Source organism: Crotalus tigris, unplaced genomic scaffold (assembly GCF_016545835.1).
Source record: "Crotalus tigris isolate CLP2741 ecotype Arizona unplaced genomic scaffold, ASM1654583v1 scf7180000017731.4096049, whole genome shotgun sequence".
Lineage (NCBI taxonomy): Eukaryota > Metazoa > Chordata > Lepidosauria > Squamata > Viperidae > Crotalus > Crotalus tigris.
Window position 1 is genome coordinate 782,748 of NW_024096599.1, and position 18,812 is coordinate 801,559.

Sequence of the window (18,812 nt, forward strand, 5' to 3'; positions counted from 1 at the left end):
AATTTTAGTAACAGCTTATCAGCCAAGATTTTAACAAAATGAAAATCTACATTTCTGCCACAGCTTAAAACCAGTCTTTCTCTTTTTGTCCTGTTCCTTAAAGCTCCCGTGGAAGGAATACTGAATGAAGTTTACTTCTTGTTTGATTCAGTGGACTTTTATCTTCCTGTTTGACAAGTACCTTTAATCCTTACCTATGGAATTCACTGAAAACCATAACTCTATATGTCATGCTAGATTCCTACCAGGTAGCTCACTTCAGTTGTTTACAGGCTTTTTCTGATCTTTCATTCTTAGAAATATCCAAAATCAAACTGCAGCTTCAGGCTTTGCATCTGCTGATCATGCTCCTTCCCAATGCTAGTCGTGATGCAGCCAAGGTAGGCATATTGTTCAATAGGGTTTGATATCAGTCTATCTTTGATAATGTTCCCATGATCCAATAATAAATGCACTAAATTAAATTCCCCAAAGCCCTCAACAAATCTGCCAACTTTCTTGTTCTTAGGCAATTTCCTCATTTTGGAAACTCTCAGCTTCCACAACTCCCAGCTCATTTCTACATAGAGCTCTTTTTGAAGTGAAAAGACTAGCAGAGTTGTATCTATGATTTATGGAGCACCAAATCTTTTATCTGACTACTCAGGAAAAATGCTTTAGAAATGTACTTAATGAGGCTGAGTGAAACTTCGGTTTTTCAGATCAAATGGACTTATTAAGTTGAATTGATAATCAGACTTGATCTTGGGTGATGCACACAACTTAGTAGGTAGGTAGGCAACCCTTGGCACTGGTACATGCTCACCAAATTGAATAATTTTTACAAATGAAATGATACACAACTTGGATCATCTTGTGGGATGAATGCCACATTTATGGATAAAAGATAATCATTGGATTTCAAATTGGCAGAAAAACAGAATTAAAATATTTTAAATATATAGTGTTATAGTAATTATTATATACAGTGATTAGCTATTTTGTGGAAAATATAGCCTAGTGTTATTTAAATCCAGGGAAAGAATTCTTTTTTTTTTTTACAAAATGCAATTACTGTAATATTAGTGTTTATCAATAAATAGCAGTGACTTTATTGTTTTTTATTTAGGCCCTTCTACAGTTTTTGAAGAAGGTAGTTGCTAATGAAAATAAAAATAAAATGACTTTATGGAATGTGTCCATGATTGTTGCCCCAAACCTCTTCATCTACAAAGGCAAACATGCCAATCAAGAAGAGATGCTAGCAGCAGCCACTACTGCTCATGTTGTAAGGCTTTTGATTAAATACCAAGATATCCTATGGATTGTAAGTAATGATTTCAATTTTACTGTTAAATAGTATTGGCATTTTTTCTTGCAGAGATCTTCCTTTTATCTGGATCTTAAAATATCTAGAAACTGTAGCCATGTAAAGCTAATCGTCTTGCAAGATAAAACTTATATTTATTTGTGTTTAAATTAGGTGTTTATTCTGGTACAATAAAGTCATACCTTCCCAAGCACTAGTAGTAAGCTTTTTCCATGTATTTAGAAGTTACAAGAATCTTTAAGGCAGTGGTTCTCAACCTTTTTCATGCTGCAACCCCCCAACCGGTCATAAGTCGAGGACTACTCAACCAGTCGTAAGTCGAGGACTACTCAACTGGTGTAGCACCATCGGCAGAATGGGACTTTTGGCGGGCTCAGCAGGGCAGAAACAGCCTGGACAATTCCTATTGGCTTTTGAAAGCCAATAAAATTAGACTCTATTCAAGAGAGTCTATTCTATTGGCTTTCAAAAGCCAATAGAATAAAAGGGAGTAGCACAGCTAAGGAAAAGGGGGAAAAATGGCTGACTGCATTGTTTGGCGACCCCTGTGAAATGGTTGTTCGACTCCAAATGGGGTCCCGACCCACAGGTTGAGAACCACTGCTTTAAGGAGTACTGATTAAATAATATCACATTTATAACTCACTGATTCCTGTATTGTCGTTTTCATACTCTTTATCCATGACAGTTTTCGTAAATGGTGTAGACTCAAATAAAATCTGATTTGTGTAGCCGTGAAAACAGTAGGCACCAAGATGAGAACATATATGTTTTCATCCTATGAAAGTACTTGTAAAATGATGGTTCTGGAACTATACAATTGGGTTTTTTTCTCATTCATTTGTGTCCGATTCTTGGAGACTGCCTGGACAATCCCTTGCAGTTTTCTTAACAAGAGTTTTCATTGCCTCCTTTCTAGAGCTGAAACAAAGTGACTGGCCCAAGGTCACCCAGCTGGCTTTGTGCCCAAGGTGGACCATTTCACCATTTCACATTTTGCTATTTTCAGCACAAAAGTCCATAAGAGGTTTCCAATCTTTTATAAAAGTGCTTATTCATATTCAATATTTTTAGAAGCATTACAATACTAACATATAATTTGAAAAACATAAAAAACATACAAAGTATTTATATGGAAAAGAATTTACTTGCTTAAAAATAGAATTGTATTGAAAGCTTTTTTTACTCATCTTTAATAAAGTTTATGGTGATTTCTGTCTGGAACAAGACTAGAATGTAATTTGGGGAGAGAATTCAAAAATTGAATTAATGGATGACAAAGCACATTAGCCTTCAGGAAAAATACAGTTGTAGATACAATACTTTAGGAAATACCATTATGATTCTGATGACACTCATAAAACCATTTACCATGTAAACTTATTTCTTTTTTATTTTTCTATGTAGGTTCCAACATTTCTGATTACTCAAGTGAGAAAGATGAATGAGGCTGCAGTGAATAATACTAAAAAACAACTCATGTTTGACAAGGGTGTAAGAAAACTATTGAGAAGGAAAACTATGGACCGGGAGAGACCAGAAAGAACAGAGGTGGTTATTTTCTTAAGAAAGTAAATTTTCTTAATTAAACAAACCAGCATAGATTCCAAATAATGTGCAATAAAATAAATGAAATAATATAATCAGATCCAGAGGAGCATAATTACTGTTTATAAAATGAATCCAAGTGCTAGATTGGGTTACAATGCCTAGATACCAAGGTTTTATATTTGCACATAGACTTATTTATTTAGAAGTGCTAGTACCAGTGCTTTTTTTGTAAAAAAAAAAAAAAAGGTACCAGAACTCACACACGCCATACAACCCGCCTTGCTATCCTACAAGTTTCCATCCCAAAAAGGTGCCATTCTGGGTGTTCTATGACAAAAAAAGCCCTGGCTAATACTATCTATATTAGTTTTATTTAAAGAATAAAACTTAACTAAAGACAGCTCAGTGAAGAACAGTTAGTCCAATGGTTGCCTTTTTAGGGATTTGCCTTTTGTTTTTTTTAAGCAATGCCTCTTTACTTCAGAATTACATTTGTTACTGGGGTTTATTTTTTAGGAAGCAGGCATAGTATTCTGCTATAAATGAAATAGCTACTTACCATGTGCTATTTAGACAGCAACCAGTGGATGGAGTCTCTCTATTTTTGAATGAACATTTCATAGATGATAAATCTAGAATTTATTACCAAATTTACACCAAGGCTTTAAATCTGATGTGCCGATTGACAGAAGATACTTCCTTCCATAGCAGGAGATGAAACTGATAGTGTTTAGATCAATAAACTAAATGTTTATCAATTTAGCATAAATGTAGTTTTCAGAAGTTCTAAATTATGCTTTTCCAGAAAGTGGAGATAAACTGTTAAATAGTTGCTATTTTCTTGAATGGCACTAATTGTGTTAAGGACTGGAAGCAAGCATTACAAATTGAATTATTCTGGTACTTTTGAAAAAAGAATTGGACATCTGTAGGAACCTAGTGTAAGGCCCGTCAAATTGTGTTTGCAACTATCTTTTCAACCAGCAATTTACTTTAGTATTAACTTCAACAATAAAATTACTGCCTTTTTTGTGGCATTAAACTACATTTTATATACCATTATATTATGTGAGTAGAGTAATAATGCTTCAGGGGACAGGGGACTTCCTAGCTGATTCAGGAATATTCAAACTGTTCACAATGAATCTGTGCTATGCTGTTTACACAGTGTGCTAAGACATATGGTCTTTGCACATTGTGTAAATGGTCAATATACCATTTGGTCAATATACAACTGGAAAAGATCCAGCAATTATTTATTTTCTAAAGTTAATTGTTAACTTATGGTCACTAGTCTCTTGCATCCAGATGACCAAGGTTACATATATCTTATATAATGACAAATATAGTTGGTTAAAGATGGTTCAAGCACACGCACATCTATTGAGATCCCAAATTAAAATTTGGACATATATAGCAGAGTCTTGGACATCTTGCATGTAAGGCTGTTGCATTTCAAAGAATGCTATTGTGTCACTAAATTCTGTATGATACCCTTATAGTTATATAAACCAATTCTTTCTTGCATTTATTATAATTCACTGTGTTGCTATGCCCTTGCTTCAATATAAGAGCCTGCAATAACACTGTAATATAATGCCTATAGGTACAAATCCTGAAATTTTCTTGATTAGGTCTCTTGATTTTTTTCCTACAGTTGCAAACACCAAAGGATTATTCAAAAGCCGCCCTGCAAGCAGAAAGTACACTTGCTATGGCCCTCCTAGACAAAATGAGACAACTTGGCGCGGCCAGCTGGGGACAGCCCCTTCGCCACCGCTAAGTCCCCTCTGACAACTCACTGCCACTGGATCATTGCAGGATAACTTAACATGGGCAAATCACTACAGGGACAATTTGCTGGGTTTAAAGATCCCCATCCTCCCCCACCGCTACCAATGCTGTGCTTGCTTGCTCACCTGCCACTTGCTTGCCCACTTGCTTGCTCACCTGCCCGCCTGGCCACTCCTCCGGCTCTCCATCTGGGCTCAAACAGCAAATTGTCCCCCAGTGAATGCCCATGTTGAGTTGTCCTGCAATGATTTGGCAGAGGGGACTTGGAGGTGGTGATGGGGCTGCCCTCAGTTGGCTAAACCAAGTTGTCTTAGACCCCCTCATCAGCTTTCATTCACTTGGACCGCTTCTCGATTTAGACTTACTTCTTTTCAATCCTTTATTTAGTTTCAGAGTCCTTTTACCTTCCTTTTTTATGTGACACTACAGAAATACAGCTAGTGTGTGTGGGGGGGGGAAGGTTTGCAGACTGATACATAATTATTTGGCAAAGTTGATTTCAGGTTAGGGTTTATTGAGAGTGCATTTTTACATTTTCTTGGACTTTTTTTGGAAAAAAACCCATATGCTTTAATGTATATCTCAACCATTCTTCTAGGTAATCTTTGAATGGTAAGAAATTTAGCAGTAGTGGCAGTGATTCAGAGACAGAGGGGAGCTTTTTCACCCACTTGTGTCCTCTGCATCCCAACAAAATCTCCATATATGTTTTTAAGAGGTACAGCAGCTGTCCCATTAAAACCCTGGAAGTGTGAAAATGCTATGTGAAAATGTCCTACCTTTGCTATTTTATCTCTTCCTTTGCAGCCTTTTTCTCGGAGTTGGTCTTTTCTGAAAGTAAAGACCAGGGATTGGCTTTATACAGGAGAGAAAGTTGCCATAAGGAAAAGGAGGCATGAAAATGCAATTCAGGATATAGCATAGTGATTTACAATCGTACTATAATTAATATATGTATAGTTTGCTAAATTATTGTTTGTTCCTCTTTTTGTAGTCTGATATACCTGAAGGTGTGATAAGAGTCCATGCTCCGCTGCATTCAAAGGTTTCTATGGCAATTCAGCCAAATAATCAAACAAAAGCCAAAGATATTGTGGCACGATTTTACTGTGAAAACAGGCAAGTAGAAGCAGAACAATGGGACAATAGCCCAGATTCAAGTTTCATTGTTAAAGTAGGCTTTACCTGGTTTAAGAAATAAAGTTTTAACTTGTATTTGACTTTAATCAATATGTGAGACTAAGATGGGCCATGCTTAACGGAAAGCATCCATGTGATTACTCTGCCAGAGCATTAATCTATTGCTTCATTCATTTGTTCATGTCACAATTTCCAAGTTTACTAGCTTTAGGAATTGAGCTGCAAGCCAAGAATCAAAAGGAAAACAAAAAAGGAATTGCTCTAGTATCAGCTGAAGCCAAGTGTTACACAAATGAGACCCATTCACCAGTGTTCCCCCCCCCCACAAACTGCTCATATTAAAATGAATGAATCTAAAAATTACAACAAGCTGGTTTTAATTATAGTTTCTCTGGCTCAGCTAAGGGAACTAATTTTGTGCTGGCCCTCTGAACAGCATTTCCTCAGCAATTAAGAGAAAACTCATGGTTTTTAAAATGCCGTTTGAGAAGTTCGATTAGGTGTTCACAGACAAGATGGCAGGTAGACAATTTTCATAAAGGTTTTTTTTTAATGGCTTTACAGCTTCACTTTTTCTTTCCCACTGTGCATTGTTTCCCACTTTTCATGAGAGCTGAAAAAATTTACAGGTTCCAATTCTAGCATAATTTCCCTCCATTCAAGCATATATTAGCAGGGATTTGGGTCCATAAATCACTGCACCTTCCTTATTACCATCAGTGTTCCATTGGCAGAAGAGTGCTGAAAATTGAGCTTTCTTTTGATGCAAGAAAGGAAGTCTATGAAATTGGGTATCTCCTCTAACAGTGAGAAAGAAGTTCAGTATGTCCTACAGTTCTTTGTAATCGAAGAGAAAAATGTGTATTTCCAATATATATGCCAAACAATTGCATTATTTACTGAGAATAAAACTATTTAATTTAATGTAGTGAACCTTGAAGAAAAATATACTGCTAGAATTTGCATTATGTTACATTAACTCCACCAGAAATGCTTGACATAAATCAGCACAGAATTTCATTCTAATGGTAAAATGTAGCTAGCCAGAATCACGATGGAGTTGGAAGGACTATAAATCAATCAGATTATGAAATAAATATGATGAAGCTAAGTACAGTATACTGCTGATTCTTCACAGAAGACTTTAAGTTAAATTTGTAGCAGCAATTTCAAATTTTATATAGAAACACTACAATAACATAATAGTTAATTCAATTAAATGGTTCTATACAAAAAATAACAGATGTAATTCTTTCCAGACACTTTTAGGTTCCACTGAACATTAGCCCCAGACAACATAGTGAGAGGTTTAATTCCAGAGTTAATCAGAAACGTACCTCTTGCTACCAGAATGCTTTGTTTTTCTATTCTTAGACCTGGATCATCAGAAGAATTGAAAATGCCAGTCCAAAGTTTATATGAAATTGGAGGAAATATAGGCAAGTTCTTATTTAAACCTCAGAAATAGCAACTATGTCCTTGATGCTTCCTTTGCACATGCAGCCAAGAAGAATGCACAGCAAGTATGATAGGGCTACATTACTACTTATTTTAGTACCTAATTCAGTGGTGGCGAACCTATGGCACGCATGCCAGAGGTGGAACTCAGAGCCTTCTTTGTTGGCTCACGCGCTACCGCTGCCACAGCAGGTCCATCAGGCCACCACTGCCACCCAGAGCAGGAGCCTCGCCCAGCACAAAGGAGGCAAAGCAGCCGACTAGCAAGCTCAAGTAGAGGTGGTAGAGCAGAGATCACCAATCATTGTCGATTGGTGGACTGGAAGAAAAGGGAGGGGGAAGCATTTTACATGTGTGCATGCTCACACTGTAAATGGGGCAAGGCTAGTGCCTGCATGATACTCACTAGCCCTGCCCCATTCTTATATAGTGCAGCACCTTGTATCTGCATCCCATGGTGCAGTGGTGGCCATTTTTGCGTCTTGCAACCTGGTGGCTCATTTTTGTGCCCCCAGTTTTTGCGTGCCAAAGGCAGCACTCAGAGGAGCCTCACTGCCCCCCCCCGAGGGCACCACAATGCTGATGTGGCCCTGGCACTTTGCAATAAATAAGTGGGCTTTGGGTTGCAGTTTGGGCACTCGGTCTCTAAAAGGTTCATCATCACTGACCTAATCCATTTATCTTTATAAAACAAGATGTGAATATGGGAACCCACTAAGGTGAATATTCTGCATGTCTTAATTGGTTTCTTGCATAAGTGCCATGTACCAAGTGCTTATTTCAATACTGTAAATTAGAGCATATCAGAGGAAGTAAAATGGATTTACTAAGTAATCTTAGGACATGATGTAATTTAAAAAAAACACTCACCATAATTGTTTTTTTTTTAAATTTAGAATTAAACCTTTTCAATATGAAAGGCAGTGAGCCAGCTAGCTGCTCAGTCTTAAGATAGAAGGTCAAGTAATCTGTCCTCTAGGTTGGCAACTGCAGCATTTTCTGTCTACACACTAATTTTTACACAGTTGGTGTATAGAATTGTCATATATGTTTCTCAAAGCCTAAGATTCTCATGACATCCTACTTTCAGCACAAAAGCCAAACATTATATGAGTTCCCCAGAAGGGGTGGCTGCTTTAATATTTCAAGAAGGGGCACCGCACTGGTCCCAAATGCTTTGCGTAACCATAAGGTGTAAGGATTTTCTTAAAGATTATTTTTTTTAACAGCTGATATTTCTTTCAGGAGAACACTGTTTGGATCCAGATGCATATATGCTGGACGTGTACCGTGCCAATCCTCAAGCAGAGTGGGTAATTAAAGAAAAAAGAAGTTCAACATTTTAAAGACCTATTGGTAGAGTGTTTGGGGACAGTGCAAAAGTCTCCCATCAGGAGCCATGTTGCCATAATGAAGCCAAAGCAGATGTACCTTATATCTTTTAAACATAAACTAAGTTTCATGGTTCTGACTAATGAAACACTTCAAAGAACTTCCAGGCATGTTTATCCTGAAGCCTTTATTACCAGTGTTACAAATTGACGGCATATCATGGAGGTTTATGCCAGAATCTGAATTCCTTTTGCTGGCATCTAACTTTTCTTGCTAAACCCCTCCCTTATCTTGCAGTCACAAGTCACATCTTCCAATTAGCCCAGAGGGCAGAGATTCACTTCCGTTCCTTTTCTCTGGCTTCTGAATTAATTCTAAAAATACCAGACAGTTCTGCATATTTTGGCAAAGCAAGAATATTCAATATTAGCAGCGTTGACACTAAGCCCTTTATCATCAAGTATTATAGAACCTGAGAACTTCAATTAATAGTTTGTTATATTAATAATAATAATAATTTATTTTTAGTGAATGCTTTTTTACTGGTTTTATTGGTACAGTTGATGTGGTTAAAGAATACAATTTGAAATGTATGTCAATAGAAAAGAATGGGGTTTTTTTCCCCAGTGCCACTGAAAAGGGAGTTGTTCAGTAGCATCCGAAGACCAAGAATGACATTTAATAGAAAGGTTCTCAATGTAAAGGGGATAGAATTTTTTAAAACAGGAAATAAGGGCAGTTGGCCAGAATGCTATGACAACTCTTTCCTATTCAAAAACAATTTTTTATTGTGAAATATTATTACAACATATGTGACTCAGTTCCTATTGCTAGCTACCAGTGAGAATGAAAACTACTGTGTAAAGTATATTTAGTGTATTGTATATGAATATAAATAGTATATACAATTGCAAATTATCATTTTTCTGACTTTGCCAATTGTTGTACAGCTTACACAATTTAATAGACAATATACATATTTTGTATGGTATACCAATGATAAACCTACATACCAACCACTTTGAATCCTCCCCCCCCCATATGTACAAAAATGTTAAGTGTAGTTAGAAACTTCACAAAAAGTTCTTTTAAAATGTCCATACCATATTCATCCAGGAAGTTTGTTTAGTGATCATTCGAACTTCCACTGACACTGAAAAAAAGAGACATAAGACCATTTTTCACACGACCATTGCGGCATCCCCAGGGTCACGTGATCAAAATTCAGACTCTTGGCAACTGAGTCCTATTTATGACGGTCGCAGTGTCCTGGGGTCATGTGATCCAGTTTTGTGACCTTCTGACAACAAAGTCAATGTGGAAGCCATATTCACTTAATAACTGTGCTATTAAGTTAACAACTGTTGTGATTCACTTAAGGTCGTAAAATGAGACAAAATTCACCTAACAACTGCTCACTTAGAAACAGAAATTTTGGCCTCAGTTGTGTAAATCGAGGCCTGCCTGTAGTTGTTTTGCAAGTACCAGTTAAGAGACTTGTTTGTCTTCTTTGTCCAAAACGTATTTTCTTGTTATTTCTTTTGCTTGATGTTTGAAATACATTATGGAAAATGATTTCTTTTTGAAGTTTACATAAAATATAACTCTTGATTAAATCAATGCCTATTAAAGCTGAGTGTCCTTTAAATGTTGTACATGTTCACATAGGAGAAAACATATGGAAGTGGTGTGACAGCAAGATGGGTGGTGAGAAAAGGAGTAAATAAATAAAAATAAAATAAATATTAGTAAAAATACTCTACTGATAAAATGGTAAATACCCATTTTGAAGGGAAGCAGCAAACCTTGATTGAGTCAATTTGCCAAAGAACAGATTCACTTCATTATTTTAGGCAAAGACCATTGTTGCCTGAAACTTAAAGCTAGTATTTTGTCCATTAAATCTGAATTATTTCAAAATGAGGCCCAGGTCACTGGTGTTGTGGTACAGATTAGGTGTTCTTGCATTGTTACTTTATTATATCAATTCTTACCAAAGGAATTGTATATCATTTTCACACTCCTATTAATGTTGAGTACTTTTAAGCCAATGGTTTCAACTGAAAAATTGAGAAGGTGCTTAAAACATTTTGCCTTTAAAATAAATGGAACTTTTAAAAATTTTTCTGCATGACAAAATAAGACTCACTCATCTCCCCTGTCAATTGACACACTTTGTGGCATTACATGATCTCAGATGATCTTGTCAATCATTCAGCAGCCATGATTCCAGATCATGGCAAAGCAGACGGAGCATCACACTTTCCACGCTTTCCTTCAATGGTTGGTAAAATTATGCATCATTCCACCCAACTCTTTCCTGTTTTAACTGCCTCTGGCTGTGAATAGCAAAATGATCACAGACAAAATGCGGAGAAGCCAGTTAGGCAGGCATCTGGAAGATTTCATCCCAATGAAGGACAACAGCAAAGCAGTTTACCCTCTGGCAAATAGTTCGCATAATACTTTGGGAGTTGATAAATCAGGAAAATTAGTTTAGCCCCATCAAGACCAGATTGGCTTTGAATATTTCTTGGTTAATTGGATCTATCAAGTAGCTCCAGCTTAGAGTTTGAATTCAACCCATGCCTATGATCTAGTTAAGTATGTTTGCAAACTGTATCAAAATTTCTTAATATTTAGATCATATATTTCTCAATGAACTAAAAGTAATCTTGAGCAAATGAAAATACACTGTAAAAGGCAGAAATTTCTGATGTAGTTCAAGGAATATATGTCTACTGCATGAAGTTACTTTTATAGTTTTGTTATATTTTAATAATTAACAGTGCTCATAATTCTTATAAACCACAAAACAGAATTTAAGCGTATCGAACTAACTTATTTACACAGGTGGCTCAGTGAAATGTGGGAATCTTGAAAAATAGTCTATGAGCTATAAAAGAAGAAATATAAATTCCCTTGAAATGATACATATTTGAGCTATAGTAACTCAAAGGATCATTCAAATATAACATTTTCTAGGTTGTACATTACGCAATCAGTATCTTACAATTTTATTTAAAAATATGTAGTTATATCCACCTGAGTAGCGTATAGAGGAAAGTGCAAGTAGTCCTCAAGTTCCTATGATGGCAATTGGGACCGGAATTTCCATCACTAAGGGATGTGGTTGTAGAGTGTGGCCACATCACTTAGCAACCTCAATCCCTGTAGTACTTGTTGTCATTGACTGAATGCATCGGTGATTAGGCAAGACAACTTTCTACTGGCTTCCCATAACTAAAATCAGTGGGAAAGAGGCAGGAAGTTGCAAGTCCCAAGCCTGAAGGCAGTTAAGTGGTTGCTGCTGGATGGGTGAGGGAGTAAGGGTGTGAGGGAGGGTCATGGAAGCTGTGCAAAAGCATAGCACAAGTTGTAGGGGGAACGCACGGATGTTCCAGAAGTGCTATGCAAATGAGAGATGAGGCATGAGGGTGTAGGTGATGTACGAAAAGCACCATGCAAGTTAAGAAGATAATGCATGAGAGGTGTGGCTTGGGGAGAGTGCAAAGGGTGTGCAAGACCAGCAGCACAGGCAGGGTGAATGAGGGTACAAAAGTGGCCAGCATGGTACAGGCAATTTTCTCTGCTGGCTTCCATTTTGACTTTCTGCAGAAGCTGGCTGGAAGCTTGCAAATGGTAATTAAGGGTGCCTGGTAACCAATCATATGAACAGGTTGCCAAGCACCCAGTTAGCGATGATATGACAACAGGGATGCTGGGACGGCCAGAATTCTGAGGATAAACACCATTCATTCAGTGCTGTTGTAACTTCGAATGTTCGTTGAACAAATGGTTGCACACCAAGGGGTACATGTTTTTAAAATGATTTGGAGAGCCAAACTTTTTATTGTATTATTCTTTTAAAGGCAGACATCTACAAAGTATCGTTTCCTAATCAGTTGCAACATTCCATGTTCTATCAAATACATAAGGGAGACATTCTATGCAGAGATTTCCTTGCTTTTTCTTCTTTTCTGCCCCCGTCTTTTATATCCTACAGCTAAAACATTCCTGAAATGAGAAAAGTAAAGGGAAGCATATGAAACACTGAGGCCACCCTTTTAGTCTAGCTGACTATTGGCATGGCTAACGAAGTGCAGTATGATACTAGTAGGCATACAGAGTGGATGTCAGTCTGAAGGTAAATAGGCCAAATTTTCTAGTTGCTTTGAAAAGTTTCACTCAGATCAATACTGTCCCTAATGTTCTGGATGTTTGCTCTCTTCCAGGACAGCCTTCGAAATTGCTGAAACTATCATCACAGTTTCGGACTACTCATTCACCCCCTGGGGTTCTTGTGTCTTTTCAAGGCTAAATCTGGAAGGTAGCCAATGTTGAATAGGCGGAATAAAATCTAAATATACTTTGTGAAAAATACAGAGGTGTTCACTATTTTATTGTTGTTCTATTCAAAAGTAATATAAAGTGAATGTAAAAAATGTATCTCCTTTAAAATACTTCTCTAGTAATAGCACTCTGCTGAGTTGCCTATTTTTCATAGTTTGAACATTGACGTCACTAAATGCAAACATTTTAGAACTAACCTGTATGTATTTATAAACATGAGCCACTATTAATTGAACCACCAATATATTTGATTGAATCCTGCATTAAAATAGTCTAAAGGTGAATTTATTAATGATACATTCCATTAATCTATTAAAATACAATGATATATAAATATATATTTTGTGTAACATTCAATTGTTATAAATCCCACTTATTCTTAAGCAACTGGGTCAGTCATATAGATAGTGATATTTGTTCCTTATATTTGTGCTAGAAATACGACTACTAAGATTCGATAAGTTAACTCTTCATCCATAGAAAAATATATTTTAGACTATTGTTTAGTCTTCTCCCTTATTTGATATCTTTTTGTTTAGATGACTTCTTTGCAGAGCAACATTCAAACATGTACTGTACCCCATGCTTACTAATACAGTAGTACAGGCCATATTTTGAGATTAAGTATTTCAAACTGATCTGCAAAATCTTATCTAGAAGAATAGAGAATTAGTGCAACACAGTGTTAATGCCTACCATACAATATAGAGAGCAGCCCTACAAACAGTAAACAAATGTTTTGTAATTGGAACAAGTTAGATCTGCTCAAAGAACAGTTACTAGCACGATTCAAGCATTTCATGTTGCAATGAAACAAAACTTCAGAATTTTTTTTGTGTTATGCCTTAAGAGAATAGCAGATTTAAACAAGGAATAACCACAAAATTAGGTGCAGTTAGGATTTAAGCTGTGGGGAGAAAAAAAGCAAATAGGATGATTTAAAGAAGATTTTAAAAAATTAACTCGGACCACAAATAATTTAACTGCAAAAATACAGTCCTCTGAACATGACCTTGAGGCTTCTTCCAAATGCACATGTGGAGTGCACAATTTTTGCTTTTATCATCCTGCTTGCAAACAAAACAGCAGTTGACAAACCCAAGCATACTTTTGCACATAGCCATCTGTCTAAAAAAGGAAGAAACAGTGCAGAGAACATACATGGGCATACATACATACAAGACACAAATTTTCTTAAAAGTTAAATCACTTTAGTCTCCGTGGGTTTTAGTCTCCTTTTAGTCTCCTTAGCAACAATATCAAAATAGCCTGTGTCTCTTTGTCTTGGATATGTTTTTAATCTAGTTTATAGCCTTGGGATCCTGGTGGTCTCTGGTTGAAACATTAGCCAGGCCTGGTGTTCCCTAATGTTCGAGCCCAGAGTCAAGCATGCAAACAATTAAAACCATAATAAATATATTGATTGGGCAGTCAACATTCTCTTTCTTGTTTTAAAACAGTTCTAAACGTATGAATAACTTTTTGCTTAAAGCATTCTCCAAATCTGCAGCTCCGGAAGAACGTAACATTAAAGCCCAAGCAGTAAAAAAATAACATGAAACAAAATGGCTGTATTTTGCCCCAAAATGAGAACAAAACTCAGTTTTGTTTCCAACTTCAGAGCATTTTGCAGTCTTAGTAGAAAATAAGCTATTGCCCCTAAAACATATGTTCTGCATCCAATTTTTAAACTTTCAAATTTCAGCTGAATCACTTCTGTATGCAAATTAAGGCTATGGAAAAAAATGAATCTGGTATGTTTGATTTGGTTCAGGTTTTTTTTTTTCCTTAAACCCAAAGTTAATTCCATTCAATTACTGCATCTAGTTACAAATTTTTAAGACATACATATGAAAAATCATTAATATATTGTTATGTATACAATTCTGTTACATTTTTATAATTCTGGGCTGATAACAAAATTAGGAAAACATGCAAACACTTGTATATAACTATTCCAATTTATACCACTCATTAATTTCTTCCCCAATGCTAAATATCAGCGGTAGCATCAATAAAGATTTCATCAGTAGTTACCTGTGTTTTGAAAAATGTATTAGAGAGAATGTGTCTGAGGTTAGCCTTCAGCTTCTATTTTAACTGCACCAATTTTAGCAGTAATTAGGGATAAAAAGGTTATGAGCAAAATTTATTGAAACTGAGCTTTCTACTAATTTGTTTTCATCTTTAAATGTTTTATTTTTCATATTTAAAATCCACACACAACTTGAAAGAATATGTTTTATTGAGTAGGGCCTTATATTACATATTTACTACAAATTGACCCATCTACACCAAAGTAATTAAGGTCAAGTAATTAATTATTGTAAATGTTGGTTTTAAAAAGTTTTCACCCCCATAAAAAACAGACTCAGCTTATGCAGTTAATTTTTTTATTTTTAAAAATGTGTAGTTGTTCTAGCTAAACATATTTTTTTTGAACTGGAAAATAGGATGGAAATCACTGAAATCAGCATCATTAAAAACATTTCTTTTTCATTAAGAGTTGATAGACAAAGCTTCTTAAAATGGGATATTTTTTTCCCATTTAGTAGTCAGGCTGCAGGGCAGGAATGTGGAAAAACTCCATGCAGGTCAAAGGCTTCACTGAAGTTCAAGAAATCTACTTGCTGAGCTTTAATCAGCATAAAGTTTCTCAAACAGCCTTGGAAGGAATTCTTAGTGGTCAAGCAATTTTGTTTTATGTCAGCTAGAAAACAAAATGAAAAAATACAGGACATATGTTTACTGTGTGAGTAAGACTGAATTTACATCTTGGAAGCAGTATTTGAAGATACATTGCCAAATTTCAATCAGTCTAATTTGCATAAGGCAGCTTCATGCAATAAAGGGAACCCTGCTGATCATAAAATCAGTGAATAAAAATGCTGGTCTGTGACCGTAACAGTAATCATTATATAATTATTAAATCAATAAATAAATAGTTCTTAAGGGTAGATGCATGTGTGAGCCCAGAACTGTGTTCAGACAGATTATCTGGAGGCTTGAGGTATAAAGCTGCAAGAAAAGGAACAAAATAGCAACTAGAACATTTAGGTAAATGGACACTGGTGTTTTAATACTCTTCATATTTCAGAGAACTATCTTTATGTGGCTTAGTATTTTTACTAAGCATTTTACTTAATTACTCAGACAAATATACAACAAGTCAAGATTTTTTTCATGCTTTGTTTTGAATGTGAATAAAATTACATACCCGGATACCCTCCAACATAAATGGGGTTATTTGTATCTGCAGAGGTTGAATGAACATGTGGATTATCCATTTGAACTACATTTCCATCAACTGTTAGAGCAATATGATGCTTGTTTTTCTTAGCCTGCACTTTATGCCACTGTCCATCACATAGATTAGACATTCCTTTTGGTTCATAAGAAGCTATTATTCTACCAGCTCCATTGTTGACATTGAATAAAATCTATAAAAACAAAATAAATCATAACCGAACAGCAAAATGGAGTGAAGATAGAAGATGGTTCTGTTAACTCAATACATTTTTAGAACTGCTATGAGTGGTTAATTATTAAATGAATATTCATTTAATAGGACTTTATTAGCTTTGCATTTTGCCAAGACACAACTAATTCAATGTACCTTATTTCAATTTCAATTCATTACAGTCATTTCTCCTCCTCCTCCTCCTCCTCCACCACCACCACCACCCTGATAACTCATGATATGTACATTTCTAAGTACAATGGTAAAGCACAGATAAGGTTTAAGATACATATACTATGTATCCTCCCTGAGAAATTTAATGTTAGATTTTGTTGTTCAGCAATTGATTAAAATGGTTAATTATACTTTGGAACAACTTTCATAATAAAGGGATTCTGAAAAGGGGGAAATTTGAGGGGGCAACCTTTGATACTATAGGTAATGGTGATATCTTGGTATATGTAGGGATGATTATTTTTGGAGTATGGTCCATGCAAAAATAAATATAAAAATCTTTTTCAAATAACAATTCCTAATTTTGGTCTGGGAGCACTTTGTTGTTTTTTTCATGATTTTTTTTCTTTTAACCTCTGAACTTTTCACTCAAGCCAAGATTATAAAGATATTTCTAAAATCATAGGCATTTGTCTTCAAGCTGATTTTTTTTAATCATCTATTTCATAATTTTATTTCAGAGCTCTTTCACATCACAATGGAACTGTTTCTTCTAGTATAACATTTCTGTTTTCCTATATGCATAATATGTATAAATAGCAAATTGTAATTGGCTTAATAATCTAAAGCTAGTTTTCAGAATAAAAAAATCTATTGCTGTAGAAAAACAGATACGTTTCACAGCAATCATGAAAACATATTAATTCCAGAAACATTATTATATATTAATAATTACCACAGCTTTTTTTCAAAAAATGCACATGCGACTTTCTTATATCTATTTAGATCCACCAATTTAGGTACCATTTAAGATTTATTAGGATAAATGTATTGCAGTAAATTTATTTCAGAACTTACCTTTCCATTTACTATCTCCAACCCAATGGCATCTATTTTAGCACTGATTCCAAGAAGAACTCCATTCATAACATTCGTACGGAATTCAAATGTAATGTTAACTTCAGATCTGACTTTGTAGCCCTCCCTAACTGCAAAAAGAGAGAATGGAATGACAAAGTTAAATAACTGTTGTATACAACTGACATTATTATCAATAGATACAAAGAATTTTGAAAAAAAAAAGTTTAGAATACATCTTTTTTGTTTATTTAACAATATATTGTTTTGTATGCCCGATCCATATTAATTAAAAGTGTTCATGTTGCAAAGTGTCCATATAGTGCATGGACACCATGAATCTAATCTATTTTGGTTTGTGTTCCAATACTTGTCTTTTCCTGCCCTAGAAGCCTGTCCAATGGAAATGCTTATCTTAATATATCACAAATAGTTCTGCTGGAAAGATCCTTACTAAGTTAACAGATCAGGAATCTCCTAATCATATGGTCATTTGACCAAAACAACAATAAAGACATAAAGGATAAATGTAAATGAAAAAATAAAATTAGAAAAACCACTAAAAATAAGAGCTTTAACCATCTGTAAAAAATTATACTAATCATAACCACCAACTTCAAAACTAAAGCTCTGTCTAAATAACACTTTACTTAGCAGTTTAGAAAAAGTGGCCTTAAGGCCTCCATTCTAAAAACTCTCCTACTTATCTTTTGTACATGAAAGTTACTGTAAAAAACACAGATATCTAAGTGGGAAAGTGTGCTCATTTTAAGTCTCTCCTTGAACGAAACAAGTGGGCTAGCTTTACTGGAAACAGAAGCCTGCAATACAGAGATTTCCTTGTTCTTCAGCGAAGCCATTCTATTTCTGAGTAAGGAAAATTATATGATTCTTACCCACTTCCAGCAGCTACAATAAATCAGAATTGGAAATAAAAGAACAAGAGGAAAACATTTAATGTTTTTGGATATTTCCTATGTTTCACTTTACACTTATATGGGAGAGAGCAGGAATAAAACAATACTTTGCTTACCAAGAGCAGCAAAACCACTTCCATCAAAGTAAGTTCCTTTCTGGATCACAGCATAGCATTTATTCACAGCAAAGGTTGAGACCAGACTATCTAACTGCTTGCTATTAATGGTTACTTCACCAATGCATGCAGGAATACTGTGAGTAATCTGTGAAGACAATTTGGTACTGTAGTTACTCCTGTAGAACAGTGTTTCTCAATCTCAGCAACTTCAAGACTTGTGGAATTCAACTCCTAAAATTTCCCAGCCAGCATACTTGTCTTAAAGTTGCCAAGGTTAAGAACCACTGCTATGGAAAATCTGTATTATACAGAGATACACAGAAATGCATCATTCAGAGCCTTTCTGC

The 18,812-nt window shown here is 35.4% G+C and overlaps 2 protein-coding genes across 3 annotated transcripts in view; one reads left to right on the forward strand and one right to left on the reverse strand.

Moving 5' to 3' along the window:
- The window catches only part of ARHGAP28 (Rho GTPase activating protein 28), a 69,528-nt gene extending 60,700 nt beyond the window's left edge, over positions 1–8,828 (forward strand). The window contains exons 10-15 of the mRNA XM_039339166.1: positions 298–380; positions 1,109–1,306; positions 2,717–2,860; positions 5,649–5,773; positions 7,169–7,233; positions 8,498–8,828. Coding sequence (XP_039195100.1) covers positions 298–380; positions 1,109–1,306; positions 2,717–2,860; positions 5,649–5,773; positions 7,169–7,233; positions 8,498–8,598 — 716 coding nt within the window. The 3' untranslated portion in view covers positions 8,599–8,828. The remainder of the gene's footprint in view (positions 1–297; positions 381–1,108; positions 1,307–2,716; positions 2,861–5,648; positions 5,774–7,168; positions 7,234–8,497) is intronic.
- Positions 8,829–15,316: 6,488 nt separating this feature from the next.
- LAMA1 (laminin subunit alpha 1) overlaps positions 15,317–18,812 on the reverse strand; it is a 93,313-nt gene continuing 89,817 nt past the window's right edge. For both annotated transcript variants that reach the window (XM_039339169.1, XM_039339167.1), the window contains exons 60-63: positions 18,463–18,610; positions 17,430–17,560; positions 16,155–16,377; positions 15,317–15,647 (exon numbers count right to left, since the gene is read on the reverse strand). In XM_039339169.1, coding sequence (XP_039195103.1) covers positions 15,493–15,647; positions 16,155–16,377; positions 17,430–17,560; positions 18,463–18,610 — 657 coding nt within the window. In that variant the 3' untranslated portion in view covers positions 15,317–15,492. The remainder of the gene's footprint in view (positions 15,648–16,154; positions 16,378–17,429; positions 17,561–18,462; positions 18,611–18,812) is intronic.